The sequence below is a fragment of the Sipha flava genome, unplaced genomic scaffold (assembly GCF_003268045.1).
Source record: "Sipha flava isolate LNK unplaced genomic scaffold, YSA_version1 303_pilon_pilon, whole genome shotgun sequence".
Lineage (NCBI taxonomy): Eukaryota > Metazoa > Arthropoda > Insecta > Hemiptera > Aphididae > Sipha > Sipha flava.
In genome coordinates, this window is record NW_020272979.1 from 165,768 (window position 1) to 188,675 (window position 22,908).

Sequence of the window (22,908 nt, forward strand, 5' to 3'; positions counted from 1 at the left end):
ACACATGTTATATACTTTTTTTTATATTTTACATATGTTATATATTTATATAAGAAATTAATCAAGGACAAATTATTAACTATGTATAATTTTTTTTTATCTACAATTTTATTGTACTTGTATATTTTAATTTCTTATATTACATAGCATACTTATACTTGCAAAACATTAGTTTTTATGAAAATATTATATTATATAACTGATAATGTTTTTTAAGAATTACTTTTTATAATACTAACATTTATTTTTAAATAATAAAATAATAAAAGATTAAAATTAAAAATTATTAAATGATTAATACTCGTAAATTATTATACAAATAAATAAATAAAATCAGAGCCTGAAATATTATTATATTTATAAAGTACGAGTAGTTTAAAATTAAAAACTAATCATCCCATTAACGTGTAAACAAAATTATAAAAAAAATAATCATAAATATTAAAAATTTAATTGTTTGAAATATACTCGTAAAATACTATATTATTAGTTTCTACTCAAACATCCATTTATTAAACTGATATAATTATCAGTTATAACCAAAAAAAATTTATGATAGTTATATTATACACAAAATTATGATTTGCGCAATAAACATAAATACAATGTATGTATGACATATTAATTTTAAAAACTTTTAATATATTAACCATAGAAAAATTCTTTGTGATTTTGAAGAGAATGAAATATTAAAAATAAAATACGAGTACGTTGAAACATACAATATTGGAAATGTTTTCGAGTCCGTAGCATAGGAAATCGTCAATAACTGTCAATTCCACGCTCCTCGTAATCATCAAGGAAAAAAACTAACTATAAACGCTTCGAAAATCAATATTTGTACATCAAAACTGAAAAAATAAATATAATTATGTATGTACATATACGAGTAAATATTCTTAATACACATAATATATACATATACATATCTTGAATATAGAATTGAAAACGGTGCGAGACCGCGTCGAGGGAGAAAAAAAAATAAAACTCGGTGGAATAACTTTCCTCCAGATGTGTTTGCGGAAGAAGGCAACGCCGGCCGAGGTAAGGTACGATTTGGGTAGGTGCCCATGTTAAAAAGCTAACTCGTACCGTACTATTTTTGATGCTCGCGTTTGTGTTATATTCGTACATACATAAAATCATTAATTATTATCGGGTGAGCGTAATAAATCATTTTTGCCCGTGTGAACGACACCGCGGAGCGATTGTCGACATGTACGGCGGCCGGGCGCAAGCCACGCGCATCCCATCAAAGTTCGTCCAATCCCGAGGCTCGAATGCCGATCGGCAGACATGCGACGTCATCGACTCAACCGCCGCCGCTGAATGCAACGTCGAGCCGGCGAACCGGTTACAGTGTCGCACCACTGCCGCGGTCGTCACGAGTCGCTACGGACGCACGCCGTCATCTCCGTTGCAGCCAGTTGTAAGGACTAATCCGAAAAACGCGGGCACTCGCGCGTTGCTTGCACGGCACTGGGTTCGTATTCAAAATCCGTTGTTCCTCCGACCGATTTCGCCGGGCATTCGTTTGCGCGGAACACCCGAACAACACGACTCCGGAATTGGGAGAGCAAAGCTGTGCCGCCGTATCGTCTCCGGTGTCGATCATTACGCGTTACACGACCACATTAAACTAGTCGAGTATCCGCGAATAACAAATATTCAATCAAACACAGGTAAAAAAAAAAATTTTAAAAATTACACGTGCGTTTATTTATTACTGCTATTATACATCGTCACATATATTTACATACTTGTTTACGTACGCACGGAACGAACGTAAGATGCACTCGCGGCTTGCATGTTACAACATTATAATAGCACGTACTTATTATGTGGTAACACGACGGCGGCAAACGATTTCGGGCCAGACGTCTGTGAACGACGTATTATTTTTAGCGCGCCGCCACGCTAGCGTACCGCGGTACTGGCCGTCGACGAGCACGCGGGACCACGGTTACAATAGCATCGGCTGACGCCGCGCGCGATCGGGAAATTTCGAATACACTCGTCCGACGTATGAACTCGTCATGCTAGTCAACCGTTATTAACCATCGATCGTCCCACTCTCCATCCCGTCGCAAACACTATTTTTAAATCTACCGAATGCAATATGTGTATTATTAGCTAGTGTCTGAACAAAGCTTTTTCGAGTAACATTATTTAGAATAGTATAGATACGTAGTGTCATAACTTCACAGATCATGAAGTACTTGTGTTTTTTACATGTATTCAAACATAATAAATATCAATCGTCTCGAATGAAAAAGTATTTTTATTAAACTCGTAAATATGACAGAAGCGTGTTAAGAACAATGTGTTTAGTTAGAACGGTAGGCTCAGCTTCTATATAGGTAATTACTAAAGAATCTATTTACACCCCGTATAACTTTAGTGTACCCATAGCTACTGCTCCCTAAGGTCTTTGGACTTATGTTTATAGATATGGATTTACCTAGGTCAATGTTTTACAATGGTTTAAGGCGAATAATACACTAATATATAAAAATAAAAATAATTGTACTAATACAGAAACGATTAATAATAAATACAATGAATGAATGTCAAATTTTCAATAGAAATGATCAATTTATTTTAGTAATCACGAGTTTATATATCTTGAAGAGTTATAATACATATTACGTTTTCATATTATAAGACATATTTTATTATAATACTTCCACAATAATTTTCTTTGACGCAATGAAAATTACATAATAATAAAAATGTTGGAATAAAAAGATATGATTTTTAATTTTTTAATCTAACAATAATGTTCGGTCCTTCTTCCATAAAGATCTTATGACCAAAATCTTTCTTATTTTTTACAAAGGAATGGATGACTATTTCTGTCTTATCACTCCTCTCTTGTTTCTTGTTCTACCGATATTTAATTATTATTTATTCGTTAATTTATTGTGATTCTACTGTAATTTTAATTTTTACACAAAAATATTTTTTTCTGTATTCGTTTATTTTTTTATTCATGTTATTTTTCTTTGAACCTGACATTCTTGTCTAGTATTAAATATATTTTGAGGAGTTCATATGTTTGAATTTATAATATTAATATATATAATTCCAATCTCGAGCTTTTACGTCTTAATGTACAGACAATAAAAAAACTGTTACATAAAAATAAAAATAAATCATATCCCACTAACTCAATCTACTTATAAATATAATACATTAATCAAGTGACATTTTTAATTACTAATGGACATTTAAGCGCGTGTGTTAAAAATGAATAAAAATGGTTGATGTTCAAAAAGTTTGCATGCTTAAAGTCACTCAAAATATTCACGAGTAATTATCAAAAACATTAAAAAGTGACGTTTAACTAAATTTAAAAATAATTTTATAAAACGTGTAGAATAAAAACAAAAATTATACTTCCTATCTATTTAAATTACAAACAACAGCAGTACGAAAACATTCATCGACGTTGTTTTTTATAGTGTTTAATATATATTATTAAAACAGTGTTGATGTCTAAAAAACCAACATACCAAAATTAACTACCATCAAACACCAAAACGTATAATAGCTAATTTAATATAATTTGTAATTAATTGAAAAATAAATTATAATTATGAATTAATTTAGCGATTAAATTTAATTTTGATATTTAAGTATGTAATAACTAATTAAATTACTAGAGCTATTTGATTTTTTACTTATACATAAATGAAAATTTTATACTTATGTCATTATTTTATGTTATAATTGAAATAAAAAAAATACATACGATAAACTACCAAAAATATTCACGTGCTATTTCTAATCAAAAAAATATTGCTGACTGATATACTCGTATTGTCAAAATAAAAATTGATATTATCCATTTATTATTAATTTTTATACTTTCTTAAAATATTATCATGAGGTTTTTTCATTGATTATTACATTTTTACATTTTTTAGACATGGTTAGTTTTAAAATAATACTGAAAAATCATAAAATGTAATTTGAATATGGTTATAGTATTCAATCAAAATTAAAATTGCTGTGAATTATATTAGAAACATGATTTATTATTACTATGAAATAGATTTTATTAAGCATAAAATTCAATTTTTTTTATTACAATTATGAAACAGGAAATAAAAACAGTAGAAAGTGTACATTTTTAAAATAAAATAATATCTCAATTATTTTGAGTTCATTTTCATTCATTTAAAAACATGAATATAAAAATATTAATCCATTGCCATATATTTTGAATTAATGCTTACGTAATTTCTACTTCAGTTCCATGTTTGATCCTCTTTCTATGTATTTAGTATTTCTACGAGTATATTAGCTATAGTAATATAATGGATTAGCTTTAAAGATTTGTTCGTGTTTTTAAAATATATTAAATAATAGTTAATGTCATTAATGTAAAATTGATTTGTTATGTATATAGCTCATAGTTAATAGTTATATCATAAGTTATTCATCTTCAAGCTTATTATTTTGTTTTAAACCAATTTTTCATAAATGCTACACCGTAAAGTTATCTTTAAAAATATATAAAATACGTTTTATATAGTGATAATTGGTGGGCAAAAAAATTGAATCTATAACAAGTTTATTGATCCCAAAAGGTTTTGTATTAGAAAAATGTCACTTTTAAAGTAAATATTAATAAAATAATGTTATTAGTTTAACACAATACAAAAATTTAAATGTATTTAATATTTACAAATTGGAAGTTCCTGATTATTAATTTTATAGAAGCAAATTTGATTACATTGACCATACCTACGGAAATTCCTGCCATAAATATCAAATTAAAGGAAGGTCTTTTTTATAATACATATAATAACAATTTAAAAACCGTCAACAACCCACGTTCAACATTGAAGTGTTTGCATCCGTAAAAATTGAATCAAATTTGCAACTACTCCGCTAAATATTTTAAGGACCATATTTCCGTCTATTAATATACATCAGATGTTTGTTTGATAATTTAAGTTTTGATTATACTGCATTTAAGTAATAACCAACTGTACTTATTACTGTACTTATTAAAAAGAAAATTGATAATTCTAACCAGAACTTGGAATCAGAAATTATAAAGATACATCAATATCTACTTTTCTACAAGTCTTTAAATGTGCACTGTAATAAATGAATCAAATAAACTAGAATAAATAAAAACAAAAATTAAATTTGAAAATATTTAATATACATATTTATATTTAAAATAATGTAATTGCACAATATATTTTACAAAAAAAAAAAAAATTAAAAAATCTATACAATTTTAAAAATATCATACTACATAAAATAAACTATAAATCTCTTATATATATATTCTATCCTCATTAACACTTTACCATTAATATACAATCTTTTATTGAAAACGTAAATTTTCCAATTTGTAAATTTGAATTGTTTTATATTGAATATTTTATTAATTCTATACAAAATATTTGATATCAACTTATAAAATTAATCGATTGCTTTTTAACTAAAGAATTATTGTACATTTTCCGTTGTCCTAATTTACAATATTCCTTGTGTCAAAGGGATAGCCCTTAAAAGGGCTTTTTTCCAATATTTCGTGAGACATTTGGGTTACAGCGAACCGTAATGCTGTTTCGTTTTGTGAAGACATTGTTAGGTCACAATGTTAAGTCTGAAATGTAATACTCACAGGGGAGACCACTAAAAGATATAACACCACCTACCTCATTTCTTGTGTAATTAGTATCTACTATGCAAAAACTGAGTATGCTTCCGGCCTCAGGGCTAGACATTTTCCAATAGTTTCACGGTCTCTGGATCCATTCTTTAATAAACAACTGATATACATTTTATAATACTTTAAAATTATTTTTTGATAATTGCTGTTGATAGGTATATAGTAAAAAATATTTTATATTAAAAAAATACTTTCATATTTTAACATTTTTTTGGTAAACAGCAAAAATAAACTATTTTTGAATAAACTATTCAAGCACACTAGTTGACCCTCAACAGTTCCAAATACCTATACGACGCGCATACGAAGTTCATATTATCGATTTTAAATTATATACAACATCAATACAAAATAATTCTCAGTGCTTAATAAAATAATCTTTATGCGTTCGAGGTCAAAAACGTACAATTTAAAACTGCAGAAGATGTCACGCGATGGTTCAATTTACAAATTAAAAGTCGCCATTGGTTAACTGAAGTAGGTATCTACGGACTACGTTGTTTATACACTTCATCAGCACACTTAAAAATACTAAATATTTGTGTTACACACTTAAATTGTTATTTTTTAGGTACATGTTTTTTTTTTATGATAAAATATAATTTTGTACAATTTTTCTGTTATAGTGTGTATAAAATAGTTAATATATACCCAATCTGTATAATTTTAGGTACTAGATACTTATATGCACCTTGGTAAATTAATTTTTCCGACAAAATAAGGGTAACTTCAGATTAAATGTCATATTATACTACTCAAATATGGTGATAGGTATATGAGTATGGTAAAAAACAACCTATAGGTTCTATAACCTTATAATAATGCAGACATTTCAACATCATAACAAAGCAAATATTTTATATTGAACAAATAGTTCTAACTATAAAAACCATCACATTATTATCCCAATAATAGCAACAACGAATTCACATTAGTTTTTTTTTTTTAATTTATTAAATTAAAACTTCCTAACTTTTGATGCCTACATTTATAATAAAATACTTTTCTTTTTTTTTTCTTGTAATATGTGATTATGTTGCATATTGTTATCAATTACAATTTTTTCAAAATAAATCAAAATATCAAGTAAATACTTATAAACAGCAAAAATGTTATTAAAATATTTCGAAACTATTTAATGTCTTTAAAATGCTATTATAAGTACTTGATAAATATGATGGTAAATATTTTGTGTACCTAATTATGATACCAAAAAACTTTTTGGTGACTTTCTGGTAATTTTTTTTTTTTAACTACGAATGAGAATTTATGAAAAATCTTGTATCCAATTTTCAAGTTTTTAGAATGAAAATGTAAAGTTTACTGAATTTTTAACTTCAAACGTAAAGTAAATTTTCGTGATTTTTATTGTTTTGTCAAAATTCAATGTTAAACGCTCATAAGAATGTTTTTTTAATTAAACTCTATTTTTTTTCATTAATCTGAAAGAGATACATATGAGAAATTTTGTATTAAATTTTCAATATTATTTCATTAAAATTTTACGAAAAATAGCTAAGGAACATGAAATTTTCAAATAACCTTTGATAACTATATCATTTTAGCGAACGAAGTTATAACAATCTGTAAAAATTTCAAGTCACTAACGATAAAAAGAATATATGAAATACGATTTTGTAAAGATCCTTTTTAAGTCTCAGCTTATATTGAAGTAAAGTATATAGTTAGATTGTTGTTTTTATTTTTAATTATAATAAAAGTGATTATTTAATCGTAGCGTTTGATAAAAACATTATGCTTCATGTTCATTTACATACATTATAATATATTATATATATAAATAAAGAAATTATTTGTTTATTTGTCGAAACTTACTCTAGTATAGTCAAAATATGAATTAACTAGGTACTATATACTTCTCGACAGTGGTGTGTTGAAATAATTTTTTGTGTGGAGCATAAATGTATATAAGGTAGCTCATTAGCGGCGGATTTAACGGTCGTTTAGTAGGCGAATGCCGACGGGGCCCCTTCCTAAATTGTTTGCTGTGGCCCAGGAAAATTATAGTTAATTTTTTTTTTAATTTTACCAGAAAAAAAAATTATGGTACAAATTGTAATATCGTTTACAATTACCATTTTTATTTATAACAAAATAATTTAAATTTAAAAGAAATACTCAAGAATACTCCGATTATTTCAAAAATAGAACATTTTATTTATGAACAAAGTAGAAAAGATCGAATATAGATACAGTTAAATACTGTTGACATTGATTATAGAATTCTATATAATTTCCGAGTATGTACACTATACTAATATATGAACAATGATTTATTATCAGTTTCGCTGCATCACGTTATTTATAATGTACTATTTTCCATTTTCGTATCGCGAAAACACGAGTGTAGCGAGCAGCTTTGTAAAACGAGACTAAGAATTTTAGTGATACATTTATTACGAGGCCCCTCTTTTGGATTTGCCGACTTCATTTAAACCTTTAAATCCATCACTGTACCTCACCTCCACTGATGGCTTAAATAATTCACCAAAACAAAACATTTATAATATTTACAAAATATGCCTAATTTGTACAGATATTTGTAATTACCAAATTTATTACACTTTGATGATGTAGTCTTACAGCTTACAATATTGAATATATTATTATTAAACTTAGTATGGTAGTACCCACCGACCCGTTATTGAATGTTGTAAGAGCAAATTCTCCAAAATAATACCTTTGCTTTGCCACTGTAACATGAACACACGTACAACTTATTTTATAGTTATAGAATATTAACATTAAATTTAATAAAAACTGATTTTAATTAGTATTTAAAAATTTTACAGTAAAAGTATATTGTTGTGAGTAAGTCATGGCATCGAGGTAAACGGTTTTTTTTTTCGAAAAACAACTCGCAATCATGCCTGACGCAACAGATTACGGCGTCAATGGAAACATGCAAAACGCGTTGCCGATAGTCATTGATTGTAAACTTTACAAAAGACGATGGCCAATGTTGCTTCTATTCGTCTTGTGTTCAATGGCCAGCGCAGCTCAGTGGATCCAGTACAGCATCATATCCAACGTGATCCAAAAATTCTACAACGTTTCAAGTTTTACCGTCGATTTGACGTCAATCGTATACATGATCACTTACATACCACTCATATTCCCGGCATCTTGGATACTCGACAAAATGGTATGTGTAATTATAGTTAGTACAAAGTTTAGATAATAGTCTATGAGCAATGTTGAATAATGTTCACCGTATTTAAAAAATATGAGATTTGTTAATTCGTTTTGAAAAATAAATCAAATATTTCAATAAGACTTGCATTATATTATTGCATAAATTATAAAGACTGGGTGTATTAACTAATTTTTTAATTCGCTAAATAAATTTATGATTAAACGTAACTCACAATTTTTATTGATTTGTAAAAATTAAAAAAATAATTAATATACTAAATATTAGTATTTTAACAGAGAAAATTATTTTTTTTGTGTTAGTTATGTTTCAATACGTTATCAATAATTCCTTTTGATATCAAAGTATAGTGCATTCAGATTTCAACCATTATGATTCCGATAAATTTAAATTAAAAAACAATAATTTGTCCAAAAAAATATATTTTTGTTCTTTCAATCTCTGAAATTTATAATTTTTTTTTTTTTTTTGGGGGGGGGGGGGTAACGGCCTTTAAGACCAGCCTGAAATTTATAATAAAATATTAAAATATTAAATATAAAAAATGTAAATATTAAATAAAAATAAATAAAATATAAAATATTACAATTATCTTAACATAAATATAATTAGGTGTTTCGATGCTACACATCATGTAAAAAAAATTTAGATAGAATAGAAACTCAAGTAATAAAGTACAGTAAGTAATAACTTAACTTTTTAACTCATGAATGTCCAGTCATAAAATTAGATAAATTATTTATTTTAGAATTATATGCTATTTTTGTGACTTATACATTAATATTACAACCACATATAGACAAGTCATAGATAGGATATACCACCAAGTACATTTTACATAATAAAGATATACGAGGTTTATATATCTATCTATATATATATCTATCTATATATATCTATACTATAGGCATTATGCCGTGTCATCAATCTTTCCCATTTTAAAATCTTTTCCTTCGTGAGTATACAATCATACGAGATAAAGAAAACATATCAATGGTTTCTTATGCGTTAGCACTTGACTTGTATAGGCTTATATAGCTACATTATTACATTACTCAAAAAATATTACGAGTATATAAATAAGTAAAATAAAGTTAAAATATTTTAAAATATTTAAGATTCAATCTAATTAGTTGGTTATTTATTTTTTTATAATTTTAATAAGTTATGATAACATGTTAGAAATTTAAATTGTATAATGTGTATGACAAATCTTCAATATAAAAATATAGTACCTATAACAATCTTTTCCCAGTTAATTTCAATGATTATAATTTGAGTTAGTTGATATTCTAAAACCTATTTCCATAATGTTTTTGGTGATCATGATGATGTCATTAAGAACGCGTAATTTTAATAGTTTACCACAAACTGGAAAATCCCATATAATAACCTAGGTTATTGTCTGGCATATTTTTTTATACATAGCTATTTATTATATAATATGCTAATTTTTTTTAATTATTAATTAATGATTAAAAAACAAAATCGTATTTCTTATAGACAGTGATAAACAGTTTATGTATATCAAAAACTAATATCTATGTATATATTTTTAAATGGTTTTTTTTTATAAAAATATTTAATTTTTTTAATTTTACAAAATCTAAAATGAAATAAATTCACATGCATCTTTTTTTTAAAAAATAGTAGGGCTACGATAGAATATCTAATATTTAAATGAGGAACAATTCTCCTGTGACCCTTCCCTCTAATCAAATATGACTTATAGTCAATATATATGTGATATAGATATATTACTTCATAGTTTGTATAAACTATTAAGAATAAATATTATATTAAACAATGAAAATAATGATATATTTGTTCAACTATATAGTTGACAAACAAAATTATCTACTTTTGCAACACGACTCGTCCGGGAATAATTATAACTAAAATATTGGAAATGTATGAACAATAAAGGATATTAAAGTGCTCGGCTAAATATTGTTCATATAAGAAACGGACAATATTCAATTCTTAAAATCCATACACTTATCTTATAAATTAAAAAAAATTATAAAAACTAAAGTCCATCTGGCCGTTCCATCCGGCCGATTTCCTTCATTTTTTTTTTTTTTTTTTAATGAAAGGTATTTAGACATAGATATGTCATCAATCATTGAAATTTACTCAACTCCCACCAACGCGATTCTTCCCTATACATTTCTTATGGGACACATTCATTCAAGCAATTCGAATTCTCATAGCTCCTCTTCTAATGAATGGATCTTGATCGTTTCACTCTCAGAACACTCAGTGGATCAAGCTCTTTCTTTTGAGCTGTTAACTGCTCAAATTCGTTGAGTTTGAGGAAAGTTATATGTGCACAATCAACTTTACTTTCAATTTTTTCCAAATAATGCATTCTCATTAGCTCTTACCCAGTGATATAACAACAAACAACTCACAAACAATACTAATATTATTACTTATATTAACTAATATTGTCTGGAAGGAAGCACTGTAAAATAATTTTATGTAATAATTACACCCTCTCATACATAGTCTATCCTAATGCTCCGGAACATATATTTTAATAAACATTCTCTGTCATTTCGATATGTCTTTAAATTTTCGATATTATACTCATTTATTGAATTGTTAAAATGTGTTTATGTATTGATTTGATTGCACCTATACTTTTTATTATATAAATAAATTATCTAATGCGAATTTTCTCAATGGGTATACTAGTATAATATTAAATAGGAAAATCAAATATGTTTAAAGTCATAGTCCGCGGAGTTTAGTGAATCATAAGACAATGCTCATTTTAAACAGCTACAGCTACCAATATTTTCGACAGACTTGAACAATAACTACCGATATTTTCATAATTTAATATGGTGGATTAAAAATAAATAATATTAAAGTTTAAATGTTCTTTCTTGTTTTATTACAGGGTCTCCGCGTAGCTATGATAGCCGGCGCATTTGGTACAATGATTGGCGCCTGGTTTAAAGTAGCGTCCTCCAGACCGGACCGATTTTACATGACCATGTTTGGTCAAACGATCGTGGCAAGTTCGCAAGTTTTCATATTAAACTTGCCTGCTCGTTTGGCGGCTGTATGGTTCGGCCCGTCGGAAGTGTCCACGGCGTGTTCGATCGGAGTGTTTGGAAATCAGGTAAACGGTAAAAGTACCTACATCGTAAGCGGTATGATTTTGAATTGTATGATTCACTAATCGCCTGAATTAATGAACCACCAAATACTTAGAAGGTGACTACTTAATGATGCAACTCGTTTTCAATAGACGAGTACTTTCATTTAAAGTAGTTGGCTGGTAATATGAACATGATATTATCATGATGATAATCTGATGATCAAGTATAATTTTTAAAACAAATGTAAACAGTAAATAAGACAATAATTACATCAACTTTGATGTAATTTACAATGTAATGACGAAAATAAAATTTTCTAAGTGCATAATATTTTGGTGAGTAAGTTAGTGAGTAGTATTTATATTGCCTATTCTTAAATGTTCAGCTGAAAAATATTAAATTGCCTCTAATCTACGTTGTATCGACAGTTATAATATTTTACTCGTATATTTTTACAACGACGATGACCAAATATTATCTTAACTTATAAAATTATATGTACTCATCTTTATACACAAATCCAATAAACCAAATAATGAACCTTGCTCAAATAAACCAAACGTTTATTACTAGTATTAAGAAAATTATTAAAAAAAGTGATGTTAAAACGAATCAGACCCACTCTTAAGTCCCAAAAAATTATTCCAAATTCTCAATTTCAATCCAAAGAAAACCACTCCTCAACCTATCAGATCGACCAAATTGTCGACAAAATAGCTTCGTCGTTTGAAAACAAAAACTTCTGCTTAAGAATTTATTCTTTAACGTATCACAAGCTTTTAATCGAGTATGGTAAACAGTGGTGTACCGACTAGTTCTTTAAATTAAAATATTTTCTTACATTTTCACATGTTGACCAAATTGTATTTACTAAACTACTCATTTCTCGTCCATCAAGGAAATTCCTTCTTATCAAACTTCTAAATCCAGGTAAGACTAAGGCTATGGTTACTATGGATACAGATTTTGACGAAAATGTGTTCTGACGAGTTCTGACGGATTCGTCTAAACAAACAAACACGTATTTTCCAATGAGAGTGTTTACATTGGCAGCGACGATCACGTCAGAACATACACGATATCGTCAGAAACAGTTGAGCGTTCAAACAAGTTAGATTTTTTCGTGCGAACTGCGTCTATTTCAACGTGATTGAGATTAGCAAATTTGATATTTTACAATTATACAATTTATTAATATATTAATTTATTTGAATCATGGATTCCGATAAATTAATCAGTCTCGTGTACGAGAACAGGTGTTTGTGGGACATGAGAGAAAAATATTACCAAAACAGAGATATTTCTCTTCTAAAAAATAACTGGTTAACTTGCTCTGTTTTTCCACCATTTAACAATGATAACTTCATTAACGAACTTTCGAGAACATAAATTCATCAAATTCGTCCATCTTTGCTGGGTGACAAAAATGTACTGTCAGAATATCAAAAAACCCGCAAAGTGTAACCATCTTGTGTTCTGACGAGGATTTCGGGCGTACTCGTCAGAATTCGCATGCATAGTAACCATAGCCTAACTCAAGGTAGTAGCATATCATTAAACTTTGTATAACAATATAATTTTGTTAAAATCAAAAATAAAAAACTTATGAACACATCTGGCAACCAAATTATATGGAATTCTTGGTTTTGTGTTTATAGCTAGGCGTAGCACTGGGTTTCCTACTGCCGCCGTTAGTGGTTCACGATAGCGATGACTTGTACGACATTTCTTCCGGTTTGTCTCGAATGTTTTACACCACAGCGATAGTTTCGACCGTTGTATTTTTATTAGTATACTTCTGTGAGTTTACCAAACAATCAATAAATAATTATAATATAATACGTACACATAAGTGATATGTACGCGGTATTATTATATATTATAATTTTTTCCCTATTCTTCTCTGTACAGTTGTCACAGCATCACCTCCACTGCCGCCGAGCTTAGCGCAAGCCAACCAAAGGTCGACAACCAACAACAATGACCCCAGGAATTTCATTAAGTCCCTGTGGCGACTAATTGGCAACTACGGATTCGTTTTGTTGTTGCTGTCGTACGGCATGAACGTCGGGTCTTTTTACGCCATTTCTACGTTACTCAATCAGATCATATTGCAATATTTTCCGGTGAGTACATACAGAAATTTGGATCGTATAATCAACGCACCCCGAAATTGTATTGAAACCATATTACAGGATTCACGTTAATAGTAGCTATTAAAGTCAATATCCACCATACGGTTTGTAACCTTAGATTAAAATTATCAAAATTCAAAATGATAAAATATTAAAGACTTTAATTTAATTGTATCCTAAGTAGAATCTGCATATAAATATTTAAAGTATCGAATTTCGTTCTATAATTGTTAAATTTCATAAATAATCACACCTAAATTAAGGATAGGTAGTGTATTTTTCTACCCACTAATCTATAATGCTATATAGTATCATCGATTATAAATATATAGTATATATATAATTATATATAATATTTATAATCAATGATAGTATGGAAATCTGAGATGGTGTCTTTAAAAATATTCTCTTAAGGCCTAAGAATATAACAAAATAATGCAATTCGAATATGTTAAAGAAAACTAATCTCATTGTGTCTACCTATTCCAATTATTTATAGTTTAATAATTTAATATTTTGTATACTAGGCACGTCCCACGTAAATAAATAAATATTCTTCCAATAGAAAAAAAAAAACGTATAACTTTTGTTACAAAAATGTTCTATATGAAATCTAGATTTATCTCATAAAAACAGAAATGAAAATTCACGAGGGAAAAATATTATTTCACATTAAAGTGATCCACACGATTAAAAATTTTTATCAAAAGTTCATTAATTATTTAAGTTCTTTAATTCGTAATTTAAGAATACCCTAAGAAATTCGTGAAACTAGTTGAAATATGCAACCAGCAGATCTTCTGCTAAATACGTTTCATGGGAAAGACATCTGAATATTTTGAATGTAAAACCGGTTTGAGATAAGGAGACGTATTATCGCCAGTACTTATTTAACTTGACGTTTGAAAAAGTGATAAGAGACATCCGGAGGAACAAGAGATGGAAATAATCGGGGTAAACACACTTTTAGCTTACGTGGATGACATCGTCATTCTAGGAAGATCTCAGAAAGAAATTGAAGAAAAGGCAAAGAGACTATTTTTAGCTAGCCATAATATGGGTTTATTAGTTAATGAAGCCAAAACAAAATATATGATGATGTCAAGGCAAGTGATCCAAAAGAATAATATCAAGGTAAATGGATACTCATTCGAGCAAGTGGAAAAATTTAAATAACTGGGTGTAAATATTAATGAGGAAAATAATGTGCACAACGGAATCAAGCTTAGAATGTGCGCAGCGAATAGAAACTGTTACGCTATGAAAGAGATGTTCTCGTCAAAGCTTCTGTCGCACCGAACGAAAGAGAGGTTATACATTACATATTTGTGCCCCATAGCAACGTATGCATGCGAAACATGGTCAAGTATATAAGGAGATGAAGATAAACTCTCAAGTTTCGAAAGAACATTTTGAGCGTAAATATATGGGTCAGTGTATAATATAGATTCAGGGATATTTGAAAGAAAAAGGAATGATGAGTTACAAAGACTTTATAGTAATCCAAGTATATGCCAATTCATTCGTAGTAGGAGAATATAATGGACACGCTACGTATAGCGGACAAAAGGATGCCTCATACAGAAGGTTATGGTGGGGAATCCAACTGGAAAGAGACCCCTGGGGAGACCACGCCAAAGATGGTTTTATTCGGTGAAGAGAGACCTGTCAAAAATAAACAACACCTTCAGCATCGACATGGTAACAGATAGGGATCAGTAGAGAAGGATTGTGGAAGCGGCAAAGGACCTAAATGGTCCGTTTTAATAAACCAGAAGAAGAAGTAGAAGAAGAAGAATTCGTAATTTATAACTCTTTACTAATGGATGTAAAAAAAAAAATGTTAAATGAGAATTTAAACATTAAGAATTAAATCAATAATATATCGTTAAATGATCTAAGCCTTAAAAAAAACACATTTTATTATTCAATATATATATATCAAATATATTAGTTATTCATTCATTATAATAGGTAGGTATGTATGTAGTGTGATATACGTAGTATAGATATATTCAAAAGTGTATAATAGTAACCGCCACAAACTCGGTTCAAAAGATTGGGTAGGTAATTTTGATAGAATGTTATTATTACATTGTACGTTATTTTAATATTGGTCTAGTAATAAAACAAATTTTAAATTCAAACCTTAAAGGACAATGCAGTAGACGCTGGCAGAATAGGTTTGTCGATCGTTGTTGCTGGAATGTTTGGTTCAGTTGTGTGCGGTTTTGTTTTGGATAAAACGCATTTGTTTAAGTTAGTATGATTTAGAGCTATTATTATTAAACGAAAAGAGGCTTTTCGTATACGACACTAATCGAGAAAAATTGTAATAATTTATAGAGAAACAACGCTCGTGGTGTACGCTTGTTCGCTGTTCGGCATGATAGTCTACACGTTCACGTTGTCTTGTGGACACATATCGATCGTGTACCTGTCGGCGATCCTACTCGGGTAACGTTCGAAACCGCATATGAACCATATATTTGGCGTTATTGTAAAAATGTTTTTTTGTAATATGTTCCGTTTGGCTGATGCAGGTTTTTCATGACCGGTTACTTGGCTGTTGGATATGAGTTGGCCGCCGAACTGACCTATCCTGAGTCCGAGGGAACGTCCAGCGGAATGTTGAACGCAGTGGTGCAGGTGTTCGGTATCATATTTACACTGGTTTACGGATGGATTCTACAAGCGTCCGGGGACAAGAAAGCCAATCTATTTTTGGCCGGAACACTTGTTCTTGGAACTTTGTTCACAGCCATGATACCGTCGGACTTGCGGCGGCAAGCGGCTCAGCAAAAGAAATCATTGATTAACTAACGAAAGTTTTCACTGTTAAGTGATGTCAATTCAAATTTTTATAAATTTATTAACAACACAAACGTATTAAATATGTTGTATACTTGTATTGATACATATTTTATTTTATGGATCTGATAATATTTCCGTTTTCGCATAGTGATGAATCAGACTTAAGAATTCCATAATATTTTAGTAAAATATAAAATATATTTTTGTTACTGAATTTTTAAAATATATTTTAATATTTACTGTTTGTTGTAATATATTATACTTTTATTTTTCTAATAAATAAAAATTTACTTTGTATAAAGTTTAATTCAATAATAGAAAATATTCTTAACTAAAACACAATGGTGTTTATCAAAATAATTTCAATACTGTATGCATACAAGTATTTTCAATTGCTTTCAATGATACGATTCTATCAGTAAGCAATGATAATCAAAGTCAATGCCATAAAAAAAACCCTAATTCATTTAAAAAATAATACTAAATAAACATTTAGTGTACTAATTTTACATCATTATTCATGATATGATGGTCACTAGAAAACATGCAAAAGAAATAAACTTAAAATAAACAATTACTTTTATATACACAATATTTATTTATATATTATAATTTTATTCTTAAGAGTTTAATAAGGTTTATTTATAAAATAATCAATAGTTTAATGTGAAATAAAAAATAATACATTTAAATAAAATACATAATGAAAACATGAAAATATAGGTGTATATATAATTATTGAAAATATGCAAGATTAAATTGTATACTTAAAATTGACACACCCAATGAAATATAATTGTACTTAATAATTTTTTATTTCTGATGTAAGAATATAATGCATAAAAATGACAATTTCACTAATATTTTAATATTGTAATAACCCAAAAGTACAAAAATGAAATAATGTAGGTATATAGGTGTGGTAGGTGTGATGCGATGGGTTATTACCTTCCTCCTTGTTTAAGGGAAGGCTCTCGGGGTTGAGAAGGTTCGAGAGCCGATCAGTGCAATTGTGCAGTCTGCCAAGCTAAATAAAATAGCACTTACCTGTTCGCCGTAGAACTTCTGATGTCGACGTGAGGTTGAACAAGAAAGAACAAATGCAAATTTTAATGGCACCAGAACTGGGTATTCTTCAACACTCGTACGAAGAACGCAAGTCGAACAGATTCAATATTTTTTTTTCTTTTATTTGAGTTAAACTTGAATGATTCAAAACAAATCGCGTATGTAAATATGCAAATCGTTGGTCGTTGATCTTATGATCGGTGCGCATGCACTGACGATCTAAGACCAATGACCCTGTGTGTGTGTGTCCCTGTTATATAGGCACATGCGGTGGCATGGACCTTGGGCCTGTCCTTTTAATGTAGGGATGTCAATACTACTATTGTTCGACCCGTGTCGTTCGTGCGGGTATCGAAGATACCGTTATTTATTTGAAAGAATTTAAAAATATATATTGTATACATAATAAAATATTTGTGCCGTCTTTAACAGTCGAATGATGCACATCATTACAATATTATTTATATCGAATGATAACTTTTTTTTTTTGACAGTTTATGCAAATAATGTACTTTTAATTTTATTTAAGAATTGAAAATTTTAGGAAATATAGATTTACAAATCTGCCTATGTTTGAACATTGTAAAATTGCATTATTTAATCTGAAATTAAAATAGAATACAAAGAAAATACAAGTATGAGAAACTAAATATAAAATATAATAAATAATACTATTGTCCAATTTTAGATGAATGTCCTTGGATATGACTAAATTTTTTTTATTGAAGAAATTAAAGTTAATTATGCAGAGAAATTTTTAAAAATCACAAAATATTTTCTATGTATGCATTAATTCTACATTTTCTTATGGCTCTATAAAGTTTAATGTGTAACTCCTCTCACTAAAACATTGCTGAATTTTTTCTTAACATAAACGAAGCTCAACAAAAAAGATTAATGACTATTGTGTTTTTATAAAATTAATTAACACCACTGAATGCATGTTATCTTACTTAGTGAAATAGTTAAGTAGCATTCTATCAAAATCAGAACTACTTAACGACTTTTAGTAATATTTTAATTCAATTACTAGAAATAGGTTTCGTTTTAAAATCAATTAAAATTATGATTTATTATTGAATTCTTGCAAACCAAAAGCTGTCAATGAGTATTGATATTTATTTGTAATAATATTATCAATAATTTATAATATTTAAAAATATATTTTGTATCATTCTAAATTATAAAAGCTGAAATATATTTTTATTGTTATATATTAAAAAATATTAACATATATTTTTCTATTATATTTTATTTACACTCATTGAACATAACTTGTACATAAATTATAAAAGAAAAATATTACCATTCATAAAATATATTTAATCAATGGTATAAGAATATCATATTATATAAATCATGTATTATATGATTGATTCTTCTCTTACGGCATGATTATACAACAGTACATTTTAATTATATATACTTGTCACACGCTCTCTTATATTAGTAATTATTATCTAATTGCATAAACTATCCGAGTATTCCTAAAGTCATCAGATTAGTCAGTCGCTGGTTTTGACTGTTCTTAATTACAGCAGATGGCCAATCCGTTGGAGAGTAGGTAATCAAGCAGATTGACTTATCAGCAATCTGCCATTTTACGGATTAACTGAAATGAAACCTGCTGGATTTAATGTTTACACCAACTTGTTACAATGCAATATCCCAAAAAAGTGTTCCTAAATTTCAATCAATCCGCTCGATAAGGTGATGAATTTAGAAATACATGGTATATTGATGGTTAATTAATAATGTACTTAGTATAGTACTTTTGTAAACCATAACAATTATTTTAGTGTTCAGCTATAATAGTTTAAACTAAAAACTAATAGAAAAAAATTAAATATCCTCTAAGAACCAATTATCAACATAATTATCAATTATTAATAGACTCTTTATTTAAATGGTTAAATAAAAATTATATATTGTTGCTTGTAGTAAAAAATTGTATTTATTTTTAGTGTGAATATATATATATATATCAAAATGAGTCAAATATTTATAAATAGTTATTTTTAAAAGTAAACTTACTACTATAGTTTTTAAAATAATAATACATACATCCAAATTATAAAAAACAATTATAATTTTGATAAATTTATTGAATGCTACAAAAACTTTAAACAACTTAATGTATATAGAAAGAGCTTGCAAAAGTTGAAACAAAAGTAAATGAAAAATAATTTATCAACTTAATACAGAATATTATTGAAAATGAATGAATGCTTTTCTAAGAACCAATGTTAATTGTTTTGTTAGAAAAAAATATTTTTAATTTATTTACATAAATTAATTGGTATTTATTTCATTAGGAAATTGGTTTGATCTTGAAATGTAATGAAATCAAAGAAAATACAAAACATTTTAGATCCTGAACTAGATAATAAAATGTTCTTAAACCCTCTGGATCCTTGGATGTATTTACATCTAATAACGATCCGGTTTTAGAAGTGGTAAACGATATATGTTCATCATCAATGACAATTTCCAGTTCCTGCCTGCCGACTCTGTCTGGTGTTGGCCACAATGCATCATCTTCGTGCATTATTTCAGAATCCGATACAATACGTTTCAATTCGTCGATGACGGGTTGATGAACAAAAACTTCTTTGCGGATCATAGTATCATTCTTGTAGTTGGAATTATTAGCATACCGTAGCTTACCATCAGGTCTAAACTCAAATTCCAAAAACTCATGACCAAATTTACCTAGAAAATAGCAAAATTAATTATTATATCAGGACTAAAAAAATTATATTTTAGGTTTATTGACTTTACTAAAAATCAGTATTAATAACATTAGCTAAATATGTATAATATTTATATAATTAAAATATGAAACTTAAAATTAACTTTGGCTATAGTCATTAATTAACATCATATTAAATCGATTAATAAACATGTACATAAATAAAAGGAAGGTTTTTGACCTTTCAAGACTATATTAAGCCTTCCTTAAAATATATAATATGCATTTGAGGAACCTATTTACATTCATGTAAAGAAGTATAAATCATTATTATGGATTAAAATTGTATAGTACATTTCATAACATTAACATGAAAAAATAATTAAAGCAAAAATATAAATAAAATTTATTTAAACAAATCAATAAATATTAAACGAAATAAGTGAAAGTATTAAACAAACATAAAATGGATAATGTGGAATAAAACAAACTTTTAGTAACTAAAAAGTAGCAATTCAAATATGCTAAGTAATGAGCATAGTCAATTCTTTATTATTCTTTTAGTATTCCTTAAATTTTTTTCTAATACCAAAAAGAACCATATATAAAATCAACTTCATAACACATAAATGTAAATAAACTATTTCATTGAAATTATACAATAAATCAATAAATCATTATTATTTGCTTTAGAGTGAAAGTCTTTATGTATGAAAAATGTGATCATAAGTATAGTAGCAACTAGCGTTTAAGTATGAATTACAGGTATCTACGCAAAATAACATTAAATACAACTGTGTTGGTTGTTATATATTCCATATGGTACTTGTCTGTTATCCCTAACCGCTCGATACCGCGACTCTCAATTCTGTTATCTCGACTACTATAGTACTATCCAGATAGTTCCGTATTTTAATACATAATACACGTCATGAATTGCCATTTATATTATAATGTAAATTAGTATAACGTATATTATCAGTAATCACATAAATTATTACAGTAGTGGAGAGTTATAGTATAATACCACGATTTAAGATAGTACTAGGTATCTTAAATCGTGTATAAAATATAAAATCATCAAAATGATCACAGTTACAGTTGCATAAGTCTAAAATTCTATTTTAGGTGACCAATTTTCAGAAATATTTTTCAATATGTTATCGAATGGTTCTCCTTCAATGTTGTTTTCCGATAAACTCCGCCAGATAAGACTCCAAATGATGGCGTCTGGTTTCCCTATGTTTTTTATTTCTCCATTTAGCGGAGTCCCAAACACGTTCGGCGTGGTAGTCGAGATAACAGAATTAAGTAGTTACGGTAGTAGGGATAACAGACAAGTACCTTCCATATTATTTTATAAGAAATTATGAAACATAAAAAAAAATGAAAACAAGAAAATTTCAACCAAGAAATTAAAAAAAATATTAATACAAACAATAGAACCAATATCAATTAAAAAAAATGATAAAATTTATTATGCCTGCTGTGAAATTATAACAATTAGTAGGTAAATAAAGAATTTTACAAACTTATAAAAGGTTCCTAATTTATATAATAGTAATATTATAATACAAAAACTTGTCGTATATTTTATTATAGAAAACAGTTAAGAATTAAGTAGCAGAAGTATGACCAAAATTTAGTCACGGCGACGATTCATATGAAATCAAAGTTAAAACGACAGTAGTTTAGTTCTAAACCCTTGGTTAGGAATTTTCAGTATCCAATAACAGTCGGTTGTTGTTATTGTGGTGAATTTCTTGTAGAAAGAATTAATGAGCCACGTTTCGTACTAACCTTTGTGACCAATGTAGTAGCGCAGGTAAAACTCTCCAGACATGTTGTCACGCGTTGATGAAGAAAAGTAAAATTGGAACAGAAACACTGGGTATCAAGAACACAAGAATTTTTTGTATTCGAACGTCGTTGTTGTCGGCCGGTATCATCAAAAAGGAATATGTACTATAGAATGCGCCTGAGATATGACTACGCAGTGTAGCCAACAGACGGAGCGGTGAAATTCCCATGACCGCGACCCTCGTTATCGGCACATCAACGGTCCGCTGAACTCCCGTGTCCCACCACTGCCGCCGATACCAATGACTGGTATGATCGATACGCTGCGTTCGCGTCTCTTCCATGCCGACTGTAGGTTGGTTGCTCTGGAACGTATGCTCTCACACACACACACACGCGTACCGACGAACCGA

At 28.4% G+C, this 22,908-nt stretch overlaps 2 protein-coding genes across 2 annotated transcripts; one reads left to right on the plus strand and one right to left on the minus strand.

Annotated features, from left to right (window-relative positions):
• Nucleotides 1-952: 952 nt before the first annotated feature.
• LOC112686271 (feline leukemia virus subgroup C receptor-related protein 2) lies at nt 953-17,034 on the plus strand. Its single transcript, XM_025558474.1, has 8 exons — nt 953-1,682; nt 8,512-8,864; nt 11,782-12,006; nt 13,645-13,786; nt 13,898-14,112; nt 16,277-16,380; nt 16,468-16,578; nt 16,665-17,034. The coding sequence occupies exons 2-8, from the start codon at nt 8,586-8,588 to the stop codon at nt 16,942-16,944; spliced, it is 1,356 nt and encodes a 451-aa protein (XP_025414259.1). The 5' UTR covers nt 953-1,682; nt 8,512-8,585; the 3' UTR covers nt 16,945-17,034.
• Nucleotides 17,035-20,130: 3,096 nt separating this feature from the next.
• Nucleotides 20,131-22,669, minus strand: LOC112686303 (protein mago nashi homolog). The gene is made up of 2 exons (XM_025558521.1): nt 22,496-22,669; nt 20,131-20,715 (listed from the first exon to the last, which is right to left on the minus strand). The coding sequence occupies exons 1-2, from the start codon at nt 22,536-22,538 to the stop codon at nt 20,315-20,317; spliced, it is 444 nt and encodes a 147-aa protein (XP_025414306.1). The 5' UTR covers nt 22,539-22,669; the 3' UTR covers nt 20,131-20,314.
• Between the last annotated feature and the right edge of the window lie 239 nt (nt 22,670-22,908).